Genomic DNA, 25,682 nt, shown 5'->3' with positions numbered 1-25,682 from the left:
AGTTAAGGTTTCACTAGCTGTTGATGCCCCAAGCTACCCACAACAGGTGGGCCAGACACTAAGACTCTAACTGAAGCGCTGATGAATGCATGTCTCTGGGTCCTAAGGCCTGGAGCATGTTCCCAAAGCTTGGAGTTATATAAGCCTCTGTGTCCGTCAGTCCAGTCCACTAGCTTTCAGGACCTAAGAGCCCACAATGACCACCAGGGAGTTGTTTCTTGACTACCCATGACGCTGAGTAGACAATGCGACCAAGCCAGCTGATCGAGAGCACAAGGAGAAAATATCCCTTTTTGATCATGGTTTTGGAGTTTCAGATGATGGCAGGATGGCAGCATAGTTTGGATGTGAGGGTGAGGCACAGCTTCACAGTAGGATTACAGTAAAGCAAAGCCATCCACCTTAGAAGCAAAAAGCAGAAAAGGAAAGGATAGGAACCCTGTCATCCCCTTTCAAGAGAACCTTCCCAAAACCCTACCAGCTCTGTACTCTGCCTTACATCCATCCCTCTGCCTCTCCCTAATGCCACCCTGAGGGCTTAAGTCTACAACACATAGGCCTTTCACAGGCATTGAAGATCTCCTCCATACTGTAAGGAAGAACACCACTAGCAAGGTTTCTGCAAAGTAAGCTTCCATCAAAAGCAACATCATAGCACCAGCTTTTAAATCCAGGCTGCCACAGCAACATAAAAGCAACACACGTGTGTGTGCACTCTACAACAGAACACTTGGTACAGCTGTAATCATCTCTATGTTTTCCAGGAAGAACTAGAGATATGATGGGGACAAAGGCACCACCAACTCTGTGCCACTGCTTTTTGGATGTTTCCAGGCAACCAACTTTACTCCAGACCAAGTTCTAACCATTGTCACAAGTTATTGCAGACCCTGTTTGAACATTATATCACATACTTTTAGTAACTGCTCTGCCAGGGAACTGGATTCTAAATCTCACACGGTGTAGCTATAAACAACAAGCTGTATTTCCCTTGTGTCTAAAACTATTCTTTCTAAAGTAATTTGTTTCAAAATACGAACGTAGAAAAGCATTAGCCAAATGAAGGCGTAGGCATTATTCCATCTTATGCTGGAATCTCTCAAGCTAGGCCTCTGTGCCGAGGATAGCGCCTCTGTAGGAAACAAGCCTTAATTTACCACGAAAGCGCATAAAATCAATGGTTTTGCTTTGCCAAATTTCACTATACAATCCACATGACAATTGAAAATACAAACAGATATTGAAACACAAAACAAAAAGGCACGAGAGAAGAAGTGCTATTTACAGTTAGTTGAAACGATCCCGAAGTTACACAGGTATAACGGATTTGAGATTTGGGGGAGATTACACAAAGTCCAGCGAAGGGGGAACCATGATCTGCTGACTGGACGGCAGAAGGTTGAGTTGATGCCAATCAAGCTTCTCCCCGCCCCCAGCGGTGGTCGCTAGCCAATCCGGGGCTGCTAGCAGACACCGTTGGGGTGTGTCCCGCTGCCGTTACTCTCACAAAGGAGCGAGGACAGGGCCAGTGAGAGATCTTGTGGCCCGTCGGATCGGAGCGCAGCTTCAGTGCCAAACCATCAGGCTGGAGCGGTGCTGTATCATCTGTCCATCAGTCTTGCTCCCTCCCTGACCCAGAGAAACTTGGCCCTCAGAGTCCAAAGGTTTGACAACGGATATGATTATCAGTTCTCCTTTTGTCCTAAGAAATTTCTCTGCCTTGGTAGTAACTGGAGCACCTTCAAGATGATGGTGGAAACTTTATACAGAGCATCCCAGACAAGCCATGTCTCTGGGCATCATAGGACAACGTTTGGTAAGGAGATGACAGGGTTTGTTGCTGGCTAAGACTGGTAGCCTTTGCTTAGCCTGTGAGGCAGAGGGTACGCACGTGGACCTTAAATGAAAACGATCACTGTGGTCGTCTACAAAACAAAGGCTCAAAACTAAAAGGAAAAAGGAACACTACCTTCCCACTAGATCCGCCCTTCCCTAGCTGCAAAAAAAAAAAAAAAAAAAAAAAGATGTACCATTAAAACAAACAAACAAAACCACAAAACGAAACCAAACCTTCTGGGGAAGGCGGGGGCTGGGTTTTTGTTCTGCAAGCCTTGTTGGAGGATACACCGCCCAGTTCTTGGAAATGACACTTAGATGCAAAGTTACTCCTGAGCACCTTTCCCCCATTTCCAAATAGAGCAAAGACTGAGTTGTGAATAGGACACAGAGAATATGGATTTCTGTTTGTTTGTTTGTTTGTTTGTTTAATGGGGGTTTTGTTTGCTTGCTGTTTTTCTCTGGTAAATAGTGACCTGTCTGTTTGCCTTATGTGCAGATGTGAAGAAATTGCTGACCCTGTGGACCCTGCTATGTGGTGGTGTTGTTGTGCTTCTTTGGGGGTTTTTCAGTTTCCCTAGAAAATGTAAGTGATTGGTTTCTGCTGTCCGTTTGCCTCCTAGAAAAACAGTCTTTGGATAAATATGTATTGCACCTAATTACTGCTGATTCATCCCAAAATGGGACTTCATGCCTAGAAAGGCTTTTATCCCCCTCTCTAATTGGACAGCGACAATCACAAGCAATCAGCTGTGGCAGAGTAATTACTTGGCGGAAGTTTGTTCAGTTTGAAGCAATAGGAAAGTGAGTCCTGGTGGTCAGATAAAGCCTTATCAGGAGTTGGGTGTGTACTCCACGGTAAGACCTTGTAGGTACAGTATTCACGTCAGAAAACCGAGCCAGCTGTAATGGCGGTGGAGGTAAAGATTAAAGTGAGGTTATGCTGTGCTGCATTTCCAGAGTGCGTTAGCCTTTACTGCCACCCATGAGTGTGTGGAACCTTATTCTAACAGAAGCAATGGCAGGAGATATTCCCCCCCACCACCACCAAAGAGGTTTTCCTGACAGCGGGGTGTCCAGATTCTACGCTAGACCCTGTATTGTCTTACTCGGTCACTAGCACTGCCCTTTTTGTCTCCCATAGACCGTTGGTGTTCAGCGACATAATGAAGGTCACAGCTTATTCCCAAATGGAGTAAAAACAAAAAATTCTCCTTAGGCCCTATTCTTGCTATAAGTGCTGCTTATGTTTGCTGCTTAGTACAGAAACCTTCTTGAAATCTTTTCTGTGATTTTGTTTTCCTCTCCCTCCTCTGCTCCCTGCCTGCCTCTCTCCTTTCCGTTCATCCATAGGTCCTTCCTTTCTCCAGGGCCGCGTGTATTCCAAGCACATGATCTACAAACAGACTATATCTGCAGCCCAGATGGCTAAGTTTTTGCTTAAACATGATGGTGTTTAGAGTTCAACCAGAGCCTTGCTCGAGCTAAGCATGGGCTCTTGCCGTGGAATTAAACCCCAGTGCCTTTGCTTTTCAAATTTTCTACTAAATCCACTTTGATCAGGTTTCTGCTTCTTCTTTTCTGTGAAACCTGTCGTTGTTTACCAAAAAGTCAGTGCCACTACTTAGTAGCCGTCATCTGTTCAATCTTACTTGACAATACACATTCATTTTATTTTTTAAAGGATTTATTTATTTGTTTATTATACAAAATTCTGACTCCATGTATGCCTTTATTGCAGAAGATTTCACCAAATCTCATTATAGAGGCTGTGAGATACCATGTGATTGCTGGGAATAGAACTCAGGACCTCTGGAAGAGCAGTCAGTGCTCTTAACCTCTGAGCCATCTCTCCAGCCTTCCATGTTCATTTTAAAAATTATTTTTCTCTTAGAAAATTTCATACTATTATACAATGTATTTTGGTCATATCCATCGCCTTTGTACCATCCACAGAAACTCCCTTTCAATTTCATGCTCTTTGTTTTGTTGCTGTGATAATTGATTGAGGGGATTCTCAATCCAAGCACTGTCTAGATATGGGCAGCCTTCTTGCAGGCATGTCCCCAAAGGCGAGTCACTCCCTTCTCTGTAAGGGTACACTCTCAATGCAACAAGGATAGGCCTCAGAGGGAAGGCCTCCCCAACTCTTGTTGGAATTTTCACTAACTTGATATTGAGAAAAATCTTTTCAAAGCAAGCAGTGCTTGATGTAGGCATAGGTAACTGGTTGAGCTGCCAAGTGTAATAAATATGAGGACTCAGCTCTGGATAAATCATCTACACCACCCTGCCCCCCCCCCCAAGGCTCATAGACTATCACAGAAGAGTGAAGCTGTAACACTGACGAATGGGGAAGAGAGCTGTGCATTGTTAACCTTTTGCTGGCATCAACTAAGATAACCTCTGGTTCTTCACACCATTTAAAATCCCTTCCAAAAATAATTCCATTTGGCTTTCAAGTCAGTTTAGTCCTACTGCTTGTGTCCTGCCTATATCATGATTGACTTTATTTCCCTTACTCTTTCCTCCTTTCCCCTTGCACGGTGTTCCAATATGTCTCTTCATGCACCCAGTCTTTGAAGCATTGTTGTCCTCTTGGCCTACTGAACAGGTCTCAAAATTTTATGACATAAATACATCTTTAATCTGGGACACTTTTTGAATTCAATCATTTAAAAAAATAAAATCTAACTACTTGCTTATCTCAAACTTAATAGTGTTCATGCTGAAATATCTCTCTCCCACCTGTGTGTGTGTGTGTGTGTGTGTGTGTGTGTGTGCAGGAGTGTAGGTTCCCATTGAAGCCAGAAGTCACCCTTGGATGTCTTTCTTCAGGACTCATTCACCTTGTTCTAGAGAAAGGGACCCCTCACTAGGACTTGGGGCTCAGGTTAGGTTTAGCTGGCTAGCCAGCACCTCCCGGGGATCTGCCTCTCCACTGCTGGGATTACAAGAGAGTGTCACCACACCTAATTTTTTCTGTGGCTTCTGGAGATTGAGTTCAGGTAGTCATCCTTTAATGGCACAGAGTGTATTAACTGAGCAGTGGCCTCACCCGGAACTCTTCATAGCTCTGTGTTCTCTTGTATCCTTCACCTATGGTCCTCCTCATCGCAGGAAACAGTAAATATATTCTAACTTCAAAGTCAAAAACCTTATGTATTTTTTATTCCTTTCTTTCCTGATTTCCAAATATTATCAGTAAACTGCCACTGTCCTTTCATTGAGCCAAATGTGAACTCTCTCAAGTCACTTACCAGTTAACCAGCCAGCACTTCATTTTCTTCTCTGATGTTCGTCTCTCTTCTCCCTGTGATCTCTTAATGCAACTGCATAATAATACAGTTTCTAGTATGAGATTTTTACATTATTTTTTCCTACTATGATTTTATAATAAAAGTGAATCAGATTTGAACTGGCCACATTTCATGGTTCCATAATCACATATGACTAATTGTATCCTTATGGACAGAGTTTATTTTTAACAATTAAGAAAAATTATCAGATCTGTTGGCAATTTTACATGTTTTTTTTAATTCATTTAGAGCAAAGGCTTATGAATGGCTATGTTGCCCTTAAGGCACCTAGTCATCCTGAACTACTGATGTCCTGTACTACTGAATCCTTCACTTAGTCTGTAGGAACGTGGGCATCTTCATTATTTGGTGAACAAGCCAGGCATGCTCACCATTTCCCATTGCTTAGAAAAATGTGTTCTTACCCTGGAGGCAGACTTACCTCCCCAGTCCACCTTTCTTCAGGTACTAGGCATCACCTGTGTCTAACCCTACCCGGAATGTTGTGCGGTCATACTTATCCCTTGACCTGGATGCTCTTCATGAGAAACTATATGGTATGTATGGTATATATGGTAAGTATGCACCTTACATGAAAGTGAATTTTTTTCATGGTATGTTTATTTTTGTATTCCAAGAACTACAAAAAGATAAATGTCTGCCACGGGGTAAGTGCTCAGTTTGGGTGTAGTTGGATGTACAAATGAAAGAAAATATAAGCTAGCAGATGAATTATAAAACTGCATTTCTGATAGTTCACGTTTTAAGTCAACTGTTTGATAGTAGTTGTATATTTGAACCCAATATTTTATGGTAAATTGGGGTTTTTCCAAGTAATTTCAGTGAAATGAGGATTTTTGCTGTGCTATCACATCAGGTTTTATGTGTACAGAAGCTTACTGCTAGTTAATGCTCCCAAATGAGTAGTCTCCCATTCATAAGCTTGAGTAGGAGGCGGTCACTTGTTTGTTTTTCCAGTCTTCAGGTAAAAAAGTACCTTAAATACTTTCTCTCAGGGTTAGTCACAAACAAGTAAATTCATATATCCAGTGCTGTGAGTTAAGGAGAAAATGGGAAATGGCGTAAAAGTTAAATTTCAGTGTTTCCCCCTTCCTGATTTTTTTTTCCTAAAACAAAGGACAAAGTTGTAGCTTCAACTTCTGAGGAAATGCTGTTTCTGAGAAACAACTGAGTATCAGATAGGCCAACAGGAAAGGACCAACTCTTTGATATTATGACTAAAGAGGAATCTATTAGTATATGGTAAAATATCTAAGGTACCATATCCAATTATAAGAGATGAGAATGAGTAAATAAATTCCACTTGTATGAAAATACCAGAGAAAGATTTGTCAGGGGGCTTTACATTTCTGGAAGTTGCTCATTACTATTTTAAGTTACATGGAGATCTTAATTCTCCAGTGTTTTTTTTTTTTTCTTTCCTGCTTTGCTCTTGGTTGACCTGTCATCACAGAGCAAATGACTAAATTTATTTAAAAGTCATTTCAGTCAAATGGGATGTGGAAGTGGAATTTCTTTCATCAGTGTGAAATATAGGAGACTCTTACAGTGACAGTCAGACTCGCTTTCCTCACAGTGTCTTTCATGTTGTATGTTCATTTCAGTTGGAACCACAAGATTAATAAGAAACAAGACATGTGATGATGAAGCAAAGATATGCATGAATGCCTGGCATAAAATTAACCAGAACTGCTTCTTCCTTATCCAACATGAAAACTCATGGCCCATTGCAAAGCAGAACTGTGAAAATTTAGAAGCACACCTGGCTAAGTTCAACAACAAGAATGAACTGGTTAGATTTCCAAATGAGCATGCCCAGTAGTTAAGACACAGGTCTTTTGCCTTTGGGGAAGTTGCAGCACAGCAGGGAAGATAGACAGCTAGGAATACAGAAAATATGTAAATTACACAGCATGTTAGATACAATCAAAGTGCTTATCACTTCTCCAAGAGGGTAGGTTGGAGAAAAGTTTACATTTCCTTGAAATGATGACATTTGAGCAGAGAAATAACATCAAGGGGATGAAATCTCTGGGGAAATAAATCACCTGCAGCACAGGGTTAAGATAGGTAAATGCCTGGAATAGTCAAGGAACTGAAAACAGACAGGCAATCAGCCTGTCTTCAGTGGAGGAATGAGTATGGGTGTGACCACAAGGGTCTTGTAGGCCTTTACAAAGACTTTAGTTTTCTACGTCGGGCAAAACAAGGTGGTGTTTCAGAATTAGGATCAAAAGTGCCCTATAACAAATATAAAGATGGGGCTTTAGGTACTTGGCTCCCTGCAGGGCCTGTGGTAAGAGCATGTGGGACTCAGACTAGGGCAGTACCTTTTCACACACTGAGAGTAAGACTTCTAGATGATGCTCCTGATAGTGTTCTTCTTTATCACAGGAAGCTTTGATGAGCCTTGTAAATGAAGGATCTTCATATTGGATTGGACTGAACAAACGAAATTTGGACACACTCTGGCTTTGGACAGATGGAACAAAATACAATGATTTGTAAGCCTTTGTGAAATTGACCATGGTCAAAATTCTAACTCTATAGACAGCTACATCTACTGTTTCTTTTACTACATTTCCTAACCAGGGCCTTCAGCAGATGCTGAGGAGAACCTTCAGGCAAACGGGTAGTCTTTTGGGAGCATCTGCCCTCTGACGCCTCTGTGTATTTCTGTGTGTTTAATTGGATTGTACCTATCTTCCTTTCATTCTAGACTTGATAAAAATCTAGGCAGTTTAAGTCTTTCCCGAGTACAGTTTATGCTTGTGTGCCTTTGTATGCTTGAGTGTGTGTTTGTCTTTCACTTCTCATTGGTAAAGAGTGAGTATCCAAAGATGTAATGACGGCTACATTGTCCTTACCCACCAGGGGCCTAACAATATGGATGAGAAGAGATTGGGAAGAGAGATGTTGAATTTCCTTTTATTGAAAATTCTAAAACTTCTCTGCTGTCCCTAGTCTAAAGAATTAATTGTATCCTTAGATTCTATTTTTTTCTGGAAACATTTAAATTTTCCTTAACTTCAGAGTGTTATGATTCTGTTTTTCACAGAGGCTCCGCAAACTTTCACGCACTGCATGTCTTTTTCATGGTGCTCACTCTGCAGTATTAATATTTTGTACCTCATCGAAAGAATTTCCCCAGCTAGGAGAAGTTTCCATGATCATTCTATTTATAATAGGTTGAAAACACACAGTGACTTGAAAGCAACAATATAACCAATAATTGTGGTTTTTCACTTGAAAACCAATGTAAGAAATCTATGATGCAAGTTAACTTTGAGCACAAAACACAATTCCTGTGGTGTTTTCTTGAAAAAAAAAATGACAGTTTAAGATGTTATGCATTCCTATTTAAAAGAAATTTGAGGGAAAGGTATGAGCTGGTGAAAGTTGGTGTGTTACTTTGCTGGGGTCACCACAATAAATGACACAGACTGAGCAGCTAAAGCAACTGATCTGGAGTCTAGAAGTCCACAGTCAAGGTATTGTCAGGGTCTGTTTCCTTTGACCTCTTGCCTTGGTGTGTAGGTGCCTGACATTTCATTCTGACTTCCAGTGCCTCAGCCTGTGCACACACTCAAGGAAGGGCCTGAATCATTTCTACTTCAAAGAGCATCAGTGGCACAAGGGGTAGGGGAGTGTATTCAGTGGTAGACAACTTACCTAGCAATTCAAAGGGCCCCTGGGTTCGCTCTCAACATGGCAAAAGAAAAAGAAAAACACTCAGATTATAGGATTAGTGTTTACCCAAAAGACATTATTTTGAGCCAAGGATGGTGATGTGCCTAGAATCTAATTTCAAAAACATTAATTTTAAAAAGATCTTATCTTATTTAATCAGTCTTTTTAAAGCTTTATATTTAAATGCAGTTACCTTCTGCACCCCCGAGGAGTAGGCATTCCACTTATGGGATTCCCATAACAGTAAATGAAAAATGTTTCCCGAAATGCGAGTTACACTCTTCCCGACACCATCTCTAAATGCCTAATTTGTTCCTTTAGTCATTTTCATCACCGACATAAACGGAACAATCTGACCCCTCTCTGAAAAATTATGATAGTTTTTGTTCCTTGTTGGCAGCATGGAGTGTCTGGCAGTGCTGCTGAGGTGGACTCACATAGTACCTCCCCAGCAGAGTCCAGAGGTTAAGTACGATGAACGATAAGAGCTTACTTAGCATCCTCTTCACAGAGTACATTTGAACTGTGATCACTGGAGTTTAGATTCATTATATGAGGCTGTGCTGAGACTGATAAAGATGCCAACCCTTTGTTTCATTCCAGGAAGGAAATTCATGATTACGGAGAGTGTGCATTCCTGCACAAACGGGGCATAGACAGTACCACCTGTGATGACCTGAGAGACTCTATCTGTATGAAAGTAGGCCAGTGTCCTTGAAGGTTTCTTCCGTCCAAAACAAAATGAATAACAGTGTCTTATATTGTGCGTGTTAAACCCACGGTGATGTGTTTTCCTTCATATCAACATTGCTTTGAAATCTAATTTGACCGAAGAACATGCATATAAATTTTATCTTCACGAAATAGTTATTAAGAAGCCTAGAGAGAAGGCTAAGTTTGAGATGGTACTGCTGAGTCATCGAAATTGGCGGGTTTGAGGCTATGGGAACGAAGGGCCTTGCTTGGAATTTATTCATCGTGGTGGATCACTCGGGAGGGCAGAGGAAAAGAGAAAGAAAGATCCTTTGATTGTCTGAAATTGGTTGAAATCTGAATAAAGGAGAAAGGAGCTGTGAGACGAGATGAGCTGGAAAGTGTTTCATTTGCCCTCAATACAAGGTTCGTGTGGAACTGTGAAGAAAGGCGTGATGGGGAACTATTCTGATCCGGAGCCTTGTGTTGTCACTGGAGACCAAACACCTCTCAACAGGTCTCTAGGCACTCAGTCAAACTGCTAAACTGAAGGACTAACGATTACCTGGATTTGTTGTTGCTATCGTTACGGAAAGAGTGAAAGGAGGCAAGTTTTGTCATGAGTCACTGTGAGCTGAACTTGAGCAGTCGCAAGAGAGAGAAACACGAAGGAAGAACCTTGGTGACCTCGAAGGATCCGTAGAGATTAGCATGGATTCTCCAAAGCTGTTTCACTCAGATTCTGGATAATATTGAAATGGTCTTAAAGGAAAGAGGGAGAAGAGGTTAACACTGGTCATCATTAAAAATCTCTTCACCTACCACAGGTCTTTTCTCATATATGATCCTAGGGTTTGTGTTATATGGACATGCATGTGTGGAGATGTACAGGGCATGAACCCAAAAAGGGACTATGGGTGGGGTGAAGAGCTCTGAAGAAGGGGAGAAGGTAATTGATGCATGTGACATGAAACCAGGAAGACCACCAAAAGTCAGGAGGATAGGTGGCTGACTTTCATCCACTCCCAAACTTACTCCAGTGATGGTATTCAGAGCTGAACTCACATACATATTGGATCACACAACACTGAATTATTTTCCATATTACCATTTTCCTTGAAGTGCTAACCAGAGACCTTAGAATGGCAAAATCATAATTGCCTGTTGTCTGCAGCCATCTCCCTCTCTGTCAGATATAATTTGTTTCCTACCCTTTATACAGGGTAACCTTATATATGTTTAGCATATATAATATATAATGTTTAGCATCTTGACACTCTCGTGCCAGAATGATATTCTCTCATGCTCAGCATGTCTCTCCCTGTCACTCTCAAGTTCACTACAGTTCCAACTCAGATATGGTCATTCCAACAACATTGTAGCCCTTGGTACATTATCTTATCAATGACCAACATTTTTCTTTCTGTTTTTAATTAGAGTTTGCTGCACAGCAAAATGTCATATGGTTTATTGTTTTTAACTCAGTTTTCAGTTTTAACCCATCTTCCCAGAATGAGTCCAGAGATTTCCTGCTGTTATATCTCTATACATATATCCTGAGCACCCAGAACATATCAAACACATGTCTCTATGCTTGTTAACTAAAACGATGGAGACATGAGTATATGCATATAGGCAATTCCAAAAGGTAGCAAGTACTGTTTGTTTACATTGTCATACTAATTATTGGCAAATGCGAAGGACTAGTTATCTGATTTTAATCAGTGTTTTCCAATAGGATTCTCAAGAGCTACATAAGGTAACCTATTTGAATATTGGGCTTAATTTAGGAATTGGGCCTGCCTCATCTTTACCTGTATAAGACCCTCAGCCTGACAGCAATCGCTTGGTAGCTAGCCTACTTCATTGTGAGAGGTAGAATTAGAAGGCCATTTTTGATTTGCATCTATGACTTCAGTAATAACCTTTTCATTAAAAAAAAACCTCAATATTCTGAACCAGAGGAAGGGAAAACTGTAGTTTTTTCATCTGTGAAACAGCTTTGTAATAGACCCACTATGTAAATTCTCATGACTCTTATTTCTGTTTCAGAAGTTTGAGGGAGTATCCTAGGGTGTAACAGGGAGGCCACTTGTTGGTTCCGATCCACTTAGCCCCAAAATAATCACACAGAAACTGTATTATTTAAATCACTGCTTGGCCCATTAGCTCTCGCTCTCTTATTGGCTAACTCTTACATCTTAATTTATCCCATTTCTAGTAATCTGTGTATCACCACTTGGCTATGGCTTACCAGCTAAAGCTCCTAGCTCTGTCTCCAGCTGCTCCATGGCTTCTCTCTGACTCCTTCCTTCTTTCTTCCAGCATACAGCCTAGCTTTCTTCACCCAGTTCTGTTCTTCCCTGCCATAGGCTCAAAGCAGTTCTTTATTCATTAACCAATAAAAGCAACACATAGAAGGGCCTCCCACAGCACTAGGGTCATAGAATTGGTTTTAATTTTGTTTCTTTTGAAAATATGTGCAATGCTTTGGGAGAGTTCAGTGTAGAATTTCATATCTTCTATAATTTAGTGTTTAATATATAAGCTTTAATTTTTATAGTTTTTACAAATATAACCACCCCTAGAGATGTGGAGAGGAGTTCTACTAATACAGGACTCTGTCCTCATGTATTCAAAAGCATGTGTTTTTATGTGTGCCCTAAATAGTGTGTATATGTAAATGTGTGTATACCCATATGCTATACATTAATACCTATGTATTTATATATTAGTGTATTCATAAATGCTTACATATAATATGTGTACATGAAATTCATGCATGAAAACTGATATAAAATAAAACTTGAATGTCTACAGTAATAGATAGCAAGGCAGATTTCAGTTGATTTACTGAATATCAGTGTGCATAGAGATAAAATGACAGAGAAATTAGTTAACAGAACATTATTAGGATTTTATAGTCTAATAAGAGATTTTAAATACATGAAACAGACTACGACAAGGCTCAGTGAATGAAGTTCTTGCTACATGAGTGGCAACCTGAGTTCAGATCCTCAGAACCTCCACAAAAGCCTGGAAGGCATGGTACCTGACCTACAATCCCAGTGATCAGAAGGTGAAGATAGAGGAGTCACCAAAGAAAGCTGAGCAGTTATTTAGCTCAATTAGCAAACTCTGGGTTCAACAAGGGAGTTTGAATGGAATATGTCCAATCTAGAAAGAAAACTGACATCAATTCTGGCTTCCACATGTCCTCACCCACATGCTCTGCACTACACACACATGCAAACATGCATATGAATGCACAAAAATTAGAAATAAGAATATATGAAACAACTGGAGAGAGAGCTCAGCCATTAAGAGTGGCTTTTTCTCCAGCATCCATATAGTTGCTCAGCCAGTAACTTCAGTTCCAGCAGATCTAATGCCCTCTTCTGGTTTTCTCTGGTACCAAGCATGCACATGCCCCACAGACATACATGCAGGCAAAACACCCTCACACATAAAAATTGTTAAAAGTTTAAATAAATACATGAAAAAAACTGAACTGAAAGGAAAGATAGACACACAGCCATAACTGGGAACTTTAAATCTCTTCTCTCAGTAACTAATATATTTATAGAAAGAGAAGATTGAATAACATTATCAACCAACTTTGATAAAGAATGTTCTACCCAACAATAGCAGAGCTTAACTTTTTCAGGGTCATACAAAAATTCAAGTCAACCATATTTGGGTTACAAAAGAAAAATTTCAAACAATTTCAAATCCTTAAAATACTACTCTTGTCCAGAGTGAAACAGAGATAGGAAGGGGCCAGTAATGTATATTATACCTAGAAGAGCCACACCTAAGCAGAATGTGAAACTACTCTCAAACACAATGCTTAAGAATGGAAGATTCACAAAGTATTTGTAGTTGAATTAATGCAAAACATCACCCTGAAGGATAAGGTTAGCATAGAGCAAAGGAAGCATTGGACCACTGATGTCAGAGAGGAATAAAGACCTTAGACGGACCTAGGTGTCCAAAATAAGTGGGAAAAACTAAATCCAATGCAAAAGACAACAGGGCTGGAGGTGAAGTAAAAACAAATGAAATTAAAAACAGAAAAAAAGTGTATGTGGTACTCTGAAATTTTCAGTAATGTTTAATAATATCAGGACAGGTAAAAAAAAAAAACAAAAAAAACCTCAGAATACAGGGAGAATTTCTAAACTGCCAAACATCATCAACAAAACTCTACACCAACATAGTTAATGGTAGAAAATGAGTGCTTTTTTCCAAAAATTTTGGTCTTGTAGCCAGCATTTATTGTGAGAGCTGTCTCTGTAATCAGATGAGAGAAAGAAACAAAACAACTTTAGTTGTGAATAAAGTGGCCTCAGGTCAGGTGTCATGAACGCCCATGTAGAAAAGCCTAAGAAACCTAAGTCAGTCAACATAGACAAGTGAACAGTTTTCCCAACTCCTGTGATCTCAACAGAGTCGACTCCATTTCTACTTTCTAACAACAGACAACTGGAGAGCAAAATATATAACACACTTTACACTGGAACAAAAACTAAACATTTAGGGGCACGATTAGCAATGCATGCACAAAATCTGCATGGTAAACAACAAGTGTTGCACATACAAATAAGGTGAAGCCAAAATCAATGAAGAAGGACTCACATTGTGGACCACTTGTCACTAAGATGCCAACTTTACCCAAAGTGGAAGGAATTATGCTGTGGCTCAAGATGAATAGTCTGAGGACAAAGCATGTCTTCCTTCCGCATCTTTTCGTGTTGCAGGCTTCAACTCATCAGATGGGACTACTCAGAGGAACCCTGTCTTGAAAAATAAAAGAAAAAAAATTTTTCTTTTTAAAACTAAGTTCTTTTGTTGTCAATGCAACCAGGTTTGTGAACAAAAGGACACTGTATTTATTTATGTATTAGTAACCAATATAATAAAAAAGCAATGGATAGTTTTCATATAACACAAAATCAAAAATAATATATGACCGTGTATGTTAAAGATGTTTTGTTTCGTCAATTGCTGTAGCCCACGCAGTCATAAAACTAATGAAAAACCTCTTGCTTCAGCTTCGCAGGTGATGGGATCTGGGCATATGCCACCACATCCCACAAAACCCATGGTTAAGTGCCACTACATCCTGTGTAAGAGCAAATTTCAAAAACAAATCACCAAGACCTTTCTTCCAGTTTGTCGATGTAAGCCTTCCGCACGGTCGTAAGTGCTGAGTGTGTAGAAAAGATTAATTTTACTCTGCTTGCATGCATTGATCTTCTCAATATTAACTTAATCCCTATAATTTTTTTTCAGATTTTGAAAGTATATGAAACCATAATTAGAAGAAAATGGTGCTACGGGGCTTAATTTTAGTGAACCTATTTTATGCATGTATCATAATAGTTTAAGAAACAAGAACTAGAAGCATTTGTAAGTCTTGTTTTTATATTCTCAACATTTCTCAGCTTCCATGCACTTGTTGAGAATTCCATGTAGGTATCCAGATCGGGAGGGAGAAGGTTTGCAGGGAGGGCTATAGAAGTTTGCTGGCTGTTCCTCACAGTTCATCTGGGAAAAATAGCTCCTTGTTGATGCTTCACACGACCAGGAGGGGGCACCAGCAGGTCAGAAAGCCTTCAATAACCTCACTGGGGTTGTCAATCTATGTTCAAAACACAAAGTCATTAAATGGAGGTTCTTAATTCACCAGCTTTGAGGGTTCTGCAAACTAGGCTAATTGTGTCCTTGAGGCATAAAGAAACTATAAATTCATTTTATTTCATATTGATTCAGCATTTTCATTGATCTGGTCTTTGCATCAGGACTGCCACATACTATGTACTAAATGTCTCTGGAAAAGTTTCATTTTTTTTTAACCTTTGGGAGATTATCTTCTCTTCCAAAAGTTACAAAAATATTTTATATTTGATGAGGCCAGTGAGGTAGCTCTACTAATAAAGGTAAGGTCTCTGAGCCTGACCACTTGACTTGAGTTTGATTTTTGGGACCCACATGATGGAAGCAAAGATCCATATCCTGCAAGTTGTCCTCTAGCCTCCACACACATCAGTGTGTGTGTGTGTGTGTATACATAACACACATACACATGAATTTTAAATGTCCAATATTTTCAATTTGTCTTTTTTATTAAATGTTGTGTTACATAAACAAACATACATATCAAACTTATGACTGAAAATAAGTACTAACCCTGTGGTATCAAAGGCAATTGTCCTTAGGTACATCTAGTTTGTTTCCTTCTGTTTTGAGACAGGGTCTCACTGTGTAGCACTGGCTGTCCTGGAACTCTCTGTGTGAACCAGACTAGTCATGAACTCTCAAAGACTCATGCTTCCTCTGCCTCCCAAGTATTGGGACTAAGACCATGCTCTACCCTGCCCAGCTTCTGAATAATGTCTATTAAGTACTGTGTCAAAATAAGTGCTTCTAAACTCTGCCTGGAGCCTCTACATAATGCTTCCTGTCTTGCCTAAGGATTCCTAGTCCTAAATAAAGCCTCTTTCCCATTCAACATGTAGCATGAATAATAACAACTCAGAGACAGATATTGGGGTTCAACCTGAAGATCAGAAAAGCAAAGCAGCCAGCCACTGGCTCTTACCTCTTCTTCAGACTGAAATAGTGATTCTTCCTCCATGAATCCTCAGAATGAGACTGAGCTGAGCGAGACCTGTCTTCTCCTGTCTTATATTATTCTCTAGTGCTGGGATTAAAGGTGTGCACCATTACTACCTAGCTTCTATGGCTAACTAGTGTGACTACTGGAATTAAAGGTGTATGCCACCCTTGCCTGGCTTGTAAAGCTGACCAGCCCGTGTGGCTGTTTTACTCTCTGGTCTTCAGGAAATCTTTATTTATTAATGTACAAATAAAATATCATTACACAACACCTACTAAAAAAACAACGTTGAGCATGCCCTTTAGCTCAATCAAGAGTAGAATTATAGTTACTATTACTATGGTGGCTATTTTTGCTCATTCACAACTGTCTTGTGAAACAGTTGCCAAATTGTAACTCAGACTGTGACTGCATTTGTAATTTTTAGGTTTTCTGTATCTTAGGTCTCCCAGTGTTCAGAAAGAAACACCCAGCAAGCCGGGTTGTTCTAGTCCCATTTGGGGGCAGTACTGAGGACTCAGGATTTGGAAAATGCTATGTAAGTGCTCTACCATTAAGGTACATCTCAGACTAGATAAAATTATGCCTGTATACTACTTCCAAAAGTTTGTTGATATATATTTTTAAAAAGTGACTGAAAACCTCTTCATGTTTTATCTATATATCTATCTATCTATCTATCTATCTATCATCTATCTATCTCCTATTTTATTTTACTTGTTCCTTCTTTCTACAAATGTGTTATGTAACTTAGGGTTCCATTGAAGTGGAGTGATTTCTATGATTATACCTGACAGTATCAATCAAATTTTTGAGCTGATTGACATAAGTATGAAATAGTTTGATAAAGAAAACTAGAGAATACCCACAATGCAGCAAAGGGGAGCTTGATACTTGATTATTCGGGGCCTCAGAGGACGAGAATGATGAAAGAATTGGAGATAACAGTGATTATGATGAGGTTTCAGATGGAAATGAAGATTCTATTAAAAACGAAACCATTGGCCACATTTTTACACATGACAACAAATAACTCGGCTACACTCAGCATTCTAGTATGGAGAGGAAAGGTACACATACAGCAGATCTAATTTCCTAGACTGATTTTTATTATTTTAAATTAGGTGCATGTACATAGATCATATATGAGAATGTGCATGAGAGTGCAGGTGCCCACGGAGGCCAATCGTATCAATTCTTCCCAGAGCTGAAGCTGCAGACAATTGGGAGCTACCAAGCAAGGGTGCTTGAAAGTCAAGTTTTCTTGATAACTGAGTCATTTCTCCAGCCTAACTACCCCACACCATTTGTTTGCTGCTTGGTTTTTTTTTTTTGTTTTTTGTTTTTTTTTTTCTGAGACAGGGTTTCATTATGTAGTCTAAGATAGTCTGGGACTACCTAGCCCAAGTTGCTCACAAACACATCACAATCTGCCTGCCTGAGCCTTGAGTACTACCTGAGAATTAGTCAGGAACCCTTACATCTGTGGGATACTCCTCGTGAATTCTCTCATTCTTCTTCTTTTAAATTACTTCACTTATTTTCTGGATTTGTATTTACTTTGTACCAGAGTATTCCTTGATTTGAATTGCAAACGGCATGTCTGAATATTTGATGAAATTGCGAGTGCAGAAGACCTCCCAAAATACCCATCAAATTTGTGACTTCTTGTTTCTAAGAAAAGAACTTAAATGATCTTCTGATAAATGACATAGGTTTTGTGGTAAAATGAAAAGAAACTGAAGAGGAAGCAGCCACGTGAGGTAAGGTTTACATCCTCATTTGGTCATAAATGAACTCTGAAACTTCAATGAAAAGTAAAAGGCGAATTTTCTAAAACCAGCATAGAAAAAAAGTTATTCCCATTTTCAATATATATATATTAGTTGAAATCTAGTTTATTATATAATTGGTTAGCAAATTTTATTATTTTCTAACTTAATGCTTGCAACAACCTTGAGTGGTTACATCCTTTTGAATGACTTTGCAGATAACCTGAGTTACATGTGAGGCCTGCCCTTAAAATCACACATAGCAGGGGCATGGTTTGAGTGCCTCATCTCTCATAGTTGGATCTTTTAAATAATTGTTGTGAAACATAGAACAATAATGGTTTCTGTATTTAGTCCTGAAAAACAAAAAACATATTTCCTGTTTTGTCATCAACTTAATATGAGTTTGCTCTATTGTATTTCTGGGTATGAAATGCTCATTTATTTTACTATTTAATCACATTCAACTCGGTTCATCCCTCAGTTAAGCTGGTCATTTGTTTAATATAAACAACACACACACACACACACACACACACACACGCACATACACACACTTTAACTACTATAGTCAGGCTTACAAAATTTGCCCTTTTAGATATTTCTTGCTATTTCTTTATAAGAGAAAAATATTAATGTACAAACTATGATCAGTAGAAGCTGTCAATGAGATCACATCCTTCCTCTGTTCAAAGTTGCTACCTTGAAATGGGCAGATGGAGTTGCTGATGAGATAAATTAAAATCTACAGGTGCTTAAAATCTACAGGTGCTCACCTTGTTAAATAGATTTGTTTGTTTGGTTTTTTTTTTTTTTTTTTTTTGGCCTGAGACATTGGTGGTCCCTATAAATCTGGCAGGTTTCACACAAACCAACCATTTTCATATGAATATTGGAGAATGAAAATACCTAGGGCATTTATTTCCCAAATGCTAGATTCATGGAACTGAAGAAGTAGATGCTATTGAGTTATGTTGAGGAAAGTTCTGTGTCCCTCTGTGGCAGTCATTGGTATTGCTCTCGGGGAGTAAAGATTACATCATTTTGCAAAGAATCAACCTGTCACAGGTGACGCCTCACTATTTGTTAATCTGTGTCTCAATATTTCTTCTTGACTGCAGGTCAAGTTACTCAAAAAATAAAGATGGTTTGCATTTGATATGGAGGTTTGCATTTGATATAAGATACAAATTAGCAAGGGAGTGCAAAACTAACACCTGTGGGTGAGAAAGACAGAATTGGGTAAATAACGATGTTCCACAAAGGCCTTAGCTAACTAACACCACTGGAAGCTCTAGAGGTAAATGTCATTCAAGTTTAGATAGAAGATAAGTGTCTGGTCTTTTATCATTCCTTATGTACCAAACCTTTTGAGACAGGATAGAATGGCAAGGAAAATGAAGGTGAAGGTAAGGGAAAGGGCTCCCTCAAAGAATCAGAGTGAAGCTTCTCAGCTGACTGTCAAGAATGCCAGTCCAGTAAACGTTGTCTGTGAGGGTTGTTTTCATGCAGATAATGTCATTCTACACAGGGCTTTCAAAGAGGAATGCCAAAATGACAATGCAACAAAGTCTATGACCATCAAATATAGTCTGGTTTTTGTCCCAGTTCTAAAACTTTTGTTGTCTAGTCAATCCTTAAGAACCTTTATGACACCTACCTTCACCTTGTTGTGATCCTATCCAATGCACCTCTGGAGCCAACTTGCACTCTCATTTACAAAAAGAAAAAAAAAGTCACTTAAAGTTTTGGTATTCAGCTTTAAAGCCATGTGTGTCTGCTGATACAATACCTACAGATGATCTCTTGGGATGCCCACATTCACACTTGGGAGCGTTTTCCCCTTTGTCTGGCACCTCTCTATTAACTTCTGTGCTTTAATTTGATCTTAAAATTTCTTTCTAATAAACGTCAGCTAGGTTTCATAGTTGATCCTCTGAAATCCTTTTCTGCGCAAACTCAGGAATCTCTGCTGTCATGAGTACAGTTTGCTCTGAATTACTGTGCCAAGCAACCTGGATGATGTTCCAAAAATGAGACTCTGATCACAGTTAATCACTAATTTTATGACACTAAGACTTCTTTCTTTCTTTCTTTAGAATGATTGTAAACCAAATAGATTTATTTAGGTTTGTTGTCTGTTTCTGTCTCCTGCCTCATTCCTCAGATGCACTTCCATCTTATGAAACTTCTTTCAATTTCACTAATGAATGATCTTCCCTTTCATTTATGAGACTTGTGTTGTTTAGTTTTGTTTTTCTTTTTCTTTTTTTTAATTTCTAGGCCACAAGATGGCTCAGTGGATAAAGGAGCTTGCTACCAAGTCTTATAAACTGAGTTTAAGACCTTATCCCCAGGAATCACATTGTAGAAGTAAACAGACTCTTGGAAAGTTGTTTTCAGACCTCCAAAATTAAAACCTCAATACACAAAATAAAGAATGGAGGTTAGAGAAATAACTCAGAGGTTAAGAGTACTTGATTGTTCTTGCAGGGCCTTGAGTTCAAATTCCAGCAATCACATGGTGGCTCACAACCGTCTGTAATGGGATCTGATGCCTTCTGGCATGTGTGAAGATAGAACACTCATACACATAAAATACACAAATAAATTATCATAGCTTAAAATTTTAATATTTTTAATGGCTTATTCATGTGACAGAGTTCTGTCAATTGTCTACTTCTTGTCCTATATATTACTTTTTACATAATGCTATGCTTAGGTGAAGGCAAATTCCTCTCTTTGGGTTCTACAGAATCACCTTCTCCGATCAAAACCTAAGCCACACTTCATCACCGTCTATTTCCTTCCCCCAGTCCCATCTTTCTCAGCCACAAGTGCTGATTTGAGACTCCTTCCTGTGCACAAACTTCTAATTCAGAGTAATTTTCCCAAGGAACTTGGCCCACAGCAGGCTTTTATGAGAAAAATGAGCTCCCTGAAACCGTGACTTGCTCCCATCCCCCTTACCTCAGCTTCACTTTAGCTTTAAAAACAAAAGAGTTTACAACTATAGTACTTGTGGGAACCAGCAGCCTACTGGGCTTGTGAGGGGGCAGAAAGGGTGCGGGACTTCAAAAGCCTCTTCTGAGACTGTTCTCATTTGGACTCTTAGGAATTCCCCCTAGAAATTCCCACCTGTAGGGTATTACTCTACTTCATCTGAGCTGTGGTATGAACAATCTTTTCCCCCTAGGGACATCTGTCAAAAACAGCACCAGCTGCCGAGCCGTGTAGCTTCCTGAAGTGGTGCGGTGCCTGGATACGGTTTGAGAACAATCCCCCCCCCCCGCCCCCCGAAAGCTTTATGTTCTAGAAGTTCAGTTTCCAGTGTTCTGAAATCTTTTAGAAGTGGAATTCTGGTAATAGATGCTGACCTTGGACGAGTAGTTCTCATGGGCACCTATGACACTTGAGTAAATTAGTGGATCTTGGCCTCTGATGCTGTCTCTCTTCCTGTCTTTCCAAATGTGACCATTCTTGTACTTGCTTTCCCCATCACGATGCCATCTGCTCCGAGGTTCTCAAGTCAAGCCAATGGAGTTGCTTGATTCAGACAGTCAGCCCCTGAAACTGTAATGTAAATAAACCTCTTTTCTTTATATATTACTGAGTCCTGAGCATTCTGTCAGAGAATAAGAAAGCTAACTAACACATGTGGGCAATAATCATTGGACCAAAAAAATTCAAATGGGAGTAAGATGTGCTTAGAGGGGTCTTTAAAATTTCAACATTATTGCTAAGAATAATATGTGCTTGAATAAATCAGTATACATGCACAACGTATGCTTGGAAAGACCCTAAATTCCCCCACTAAGAATGTTTCTCAACAGCAATAAAGGCAAAGTTTTCAGATAACTGTTTTAAATACAAAGAACTAAAGAAAACCATTTCTTAAGTAATAGAAGGATGTATAAGAATGATTTCCTCAACCCAAAAAGGAATGATTTCCCACTGGGTAGCAAACCATGGTGCAGATAGATACCAACTTGGACAAGGTAGTACTCACCTGCATCCCAGCGCTATGACTGAAGAGGTGAGAGCAACCCTGGAAGTTTGATGACAGCCTGATCTACAGAGGAAGAACCAGGATGGTGTGAACTATATAATGAGATTATGCTTGGTTGTTCATGGATTCTTTTAAATAACTACATAGAGAGCTAGAGTTGTAAAGCAAAATAAAGAGAAACTCAATGGCAGATTTGAATAGGTCGAGAATTAATATAGATATTTTTTGAAAGTAAGAATAGATTAACTGAAATTATCAAACCTGGGAAATAGAAAAGAAAACATGAGCCGGGCAGTGGTGGCGCACGCCTTTAATCCCAGCACTCGGGAGGCAGAGGCAGGTGTATCTCTGTGAGTTCGAGGCCAGCCTGGATTACAAGAGCTAGTTCCAGGACAGGAACCAAAAAAGCTACGGAGAAACCCTGTCTCGAAAAATCAAAAAAGAAGAAAACATGATTAAGAAATTAATAGCTCTCAGAGATGTGTGATGGTAGCTTACATGTCAGCATATGCATTATGAACAATCTGCATCATGTTTCTAAGGATCAGTATTATCTTGGTGTGCATGATATTGTTAGGCACTGTTAAAAACTTAGGCTTTAAGAACTGGCTTACAAAGTACTTGGTTTCTCTGTGACATTTTAATATACTCTCACTTCATGTCCCCTACCTCTTTCAATACCAGCCATACTTAAACCATTCCAACACCAATGTTCTCCCTCCCTACTTACATATCATATATATTCTATTATCCCCCTCTGCTAAGACATACCCCAGCTAATGGCCCCATTCTATTTTCTCAGATTCTACAGGAGCTTCAAATTAAACTAACATGACTTGTGAAAAAGAATGTGGCATTTGTCCTTCTGATCTGGTTTACCCTAACATATACTTTTTCTGTTCCATCCATTTACCAGAAAATTTTATTTTTCCTTATAGTTGAATTTAATGTCTTGTGCACATGTACCACATTTTCATTAACAATTCATCAACTGACGGAAAGCTGTGCTGGTTCTATTTCCTGGTGATGGTGAAGAGAGCAGCAATGAACATAGTTGAGGCTCTATCTTCATAGTATGATACAAGGAACTTTGGGTTCATGCACATGAGTGGAACAGCTGGATCATATAACAGTTCTGTTTCTAAGTTTTGTTTGAGTAATGTCAGAGGGGTTTGCAAAAATGTACCAATTTAGAGTCCCACTAACAGTGCATTTGGGTGCCTATTTCCCCATGTTTATACTCACTAACAAATTTACTTTTATCCTTAATCAGAGAATCTTATCTTTGTAATGAAATCAGTAGATGAAGAGACTTGTGGCTGCCCAAATTACTGAGAGTAAATGTTGGTTGGGTTTTCAAGGAACATCATGGAAAAAAGGGGTAGAAAGAATGTAAGCCCTATAATGTAAGAGTGAGGGCCACAAAATGTTATCTTCTATCCGTACAGCTCGCTATGGTGTGAGCAGCCGCTATGGGGCAGCTTGGCCTTGGCTAAACCACTCCTGCCCGGGAATACACTTCCTGTCCGAGGGTAGAGCTGGTTCAGCCAGCTGGTAGCTCTCCCCCTGTAAGCTCGGATGCCTGCTTACAGGGCCTGAGTGTTTGTTCATCTTCATCTCAACTTATGGCTTGAGGTGCCACATTTTTTTTTGGGTGTCTCCACGGTTTTAGCCATGGGTGCCAAGTCATCAAAGCTACTCCCCCATCCTCCCCCCTAAGCCGACTACTGGATGCTCTTCGGCCTCACGCCTTAATTCCCTCTGTTAATTTATCTACACTCATCCGTCTTTGCTCAAAGAAGTGGCCGAAATATTCTTTAGAGGGTAATTTCAAGTGGCCACATAATGGCTCCTTTGACCCCTACATTTTACGGGAGTTAGGTAACTACTGTCACCGTTCAGGCAAATGGAAGGAACTCCTTTATGTCATGGCTTTCTTTTATATGGCTCTTAAGACTGACCCCTCTGTTCTTGCCCACTGTTCGCCTGCTCACATGTTTTTAGCTATGCCATCTGCTACTCTGGAACCCTCCACTCCTGCTATGGACCCAGCCAATGAACCTCCACCTTCCCAGAGAGAGCCACCTCCTCCCGCTCTGCCCAGTCAAGCCACACCTCACCTAAGCCTTCTTCTTCCAAAGTTTCTTCCAGGCATACAAAGCCTTCACCTGAGCTTTCTCACTATGACACCTCACGTAAACCTTCCAGTTCTAGGTCTCCAGAAGTCCCATGTAAATCTTCCAGGTCCAGGCATAAGAGAACCTCACCTAACCTTTCTCCTTCTAGGTCCCCAGAGACCCCACCCAAATCCTATTCCAGATCTAAAAGAGTCTCACTTAAACACCCTTCTTCTGCCAGCAGGTCTCCATCCGGCTCCTCAGGCTCCGCTTCCTCCCACCCCCTTCTCCTCGTTGTAGGTCATACAAGTCATCAGAAGCCTCTTCAGATTCATCCTCCCCATCTCCCTTCCACCCTACTCTGCCTCCTCGGTCTTCCAAAGCCCCGCTGAGTTCCCCTTCCTCTGCGCTGGCCGTCTAGTGCTAGCACCTTCCTTCACTCCTCTGCTCAAGCGTTCATGTGCCGCCACGGAGCCTAATCGTAACCAAGCCAAGCCTGCTGCCATCCTGCCACTGCAGGAGGTGGCTGGTGCAGATGGATTGGTTAGGGTTCATGTTCTGTTTTCCCTGTCGGAACTTTCCCATATAGCCAAACTACTTGGGTCCTATACATCTAATCCTACCACTTTTATAAAAGAATTTCAATATATTACCCAATCCTACAATCTTACTATCCACGACATTTTTATGATCCTGTCTAATAACTTAATTCCTGGGGAGCTCAGGCGGGTCTGGGAGCAAGCCAGACAACACGAGGACGAAGTTCACCAAACTCTAGCCTCCCACCCTCCGGGGGCAGAGACGGTCCCAGACCAAGAACCACACTGGGACTATAACAGTCCGGGTGGGATCTTGGCCAGGGACCAATTTTTAACTTGTCTCCTCACAGGCCTCCGTAATGCTGCCCTCAAGCCTGTAAATTATTCTAAACTTTCAGAGATTATCCAGGATACGAAGGAAAATCCTTCTGCATTTTTGGAACGCCTTAAGAAAGCCCTGTTGCAGTTCACAAACTTGGACCTAGAATCCCCGGAGGGCAGACAGCTACTAATGACTCACTTTTTTAACCAATGTTATTCAGACATCAAGGCCAAGCTCAGGCGTTTGGAGAAGGGCCCTTTAACCCCACAGGCAGAAGTCCTGGAGATGGCTTTCAAAGTGTACCATGCACGACATGATAAAGCTCGCAATCATTGCCATGTGATAGCCGTGGCTGCTCAACCGACCGAGGTGACAGGCTACCCATCCCATCCCATTCATGCTGTTCCCCCACTTCCCAGGGTGCCTGAACCACCGGGTCTGTGCTTCAAGTGTGGTAAGACGGGTCACTGGGCCTGAGGATGCCCTAATCCCCATCAAAGTCTTAGAGGACCTTGTCCAAGGTGTCACAGGGAAGGGCACTGGTCTGTAGATTGTCCTCTTGTGCTTGGTGGTATGGAGGCATTAGATCCTAAAAATTCTCAAGTTGAACCATTGGGCTTGGTCCTGGGTGACTGAAGGTGCCTGGGCTCCTCCCTTCACGACCTGACTGCCACTGTCATCTGCAATCAGGAGTCATGGGTACTTCTCACTGTGTCAGGACAGCTCATCTCGTTCCTCTTGGATACCAGAGCAATGTATTCG

At 40.4% G+C, this 25,682-nt stretch overlaps 1 protein-coding gene across 1 annotated transcript; it reads left to right on the top strand.

Moving 5' to 3' along the window:
• The first annotated feature begins 245 nt into the window (after positions 1-245).
• Positions 246-9,575, top strand: LOC121436408 (early activation antigen CD69-like). The gene is made up of 6 exons (XM_041636273.1): positions 246-382; positions 1,512-1,816; positions 2,336-2,422; positions 6,761-6,948; positions 7,551-7,660; positions 9,450-9,575. Exons 1-6 carry the CDS (start codon positions 246-248, stop codon positions 9,562-9,564), a joined length of 942 nt encoding a protein of 313 aa, XP_041492207.1. The 3' UTR covers positions 9,565-9,575.
• Positions 9,576-25,682: the final 16,107 nt, after the last annotated feature.

This window comes from Microtus oregoni, unplaced genomic scaffold (genome assembly GCF_018167655.1).
Source record: "Microtus oregoni isolate MIOR12 unplaced genomic scaffold, Mior012 000002F_ref0000024, whole genome shotgun sequence".
NCBI classification, from domain to species: Eukaryota; Metazoa; Chordata; class Mammalia; order Rodentia; family Cricetidae; genus Microtus; species Microtus oregoni.
Note: the sequence above shows the minus strand (reverse complement) of the source record. Positions and strands in the feature narration are given on the sequence as shown.

Excerpts from the sequence above, each read along its gene's own strand:
- LOC121436408 (XM_041636273.1), top strand. The coding sequence starts at position 246 with ATGCGACCAAGCCAGCTGATCGAGAGCACAAGGAGAAAATATCCCTTT. Across the intron at positions 383-1,511 it reads AGCTTCACAGTAGGATTACA|GAGCGAGGACAGGGCCAGTG; the intron begins GTAAAGCAAAGC and ends ACTCTCACAAAG. Across the intron at positions 2,423-6,760 it reads TTTCAGTTTCCCTAGAAAAT|TTGGAACCACAAGATTAATA; the intron begins GTAAGTGATTGG and ends TGTTCATTTCAG.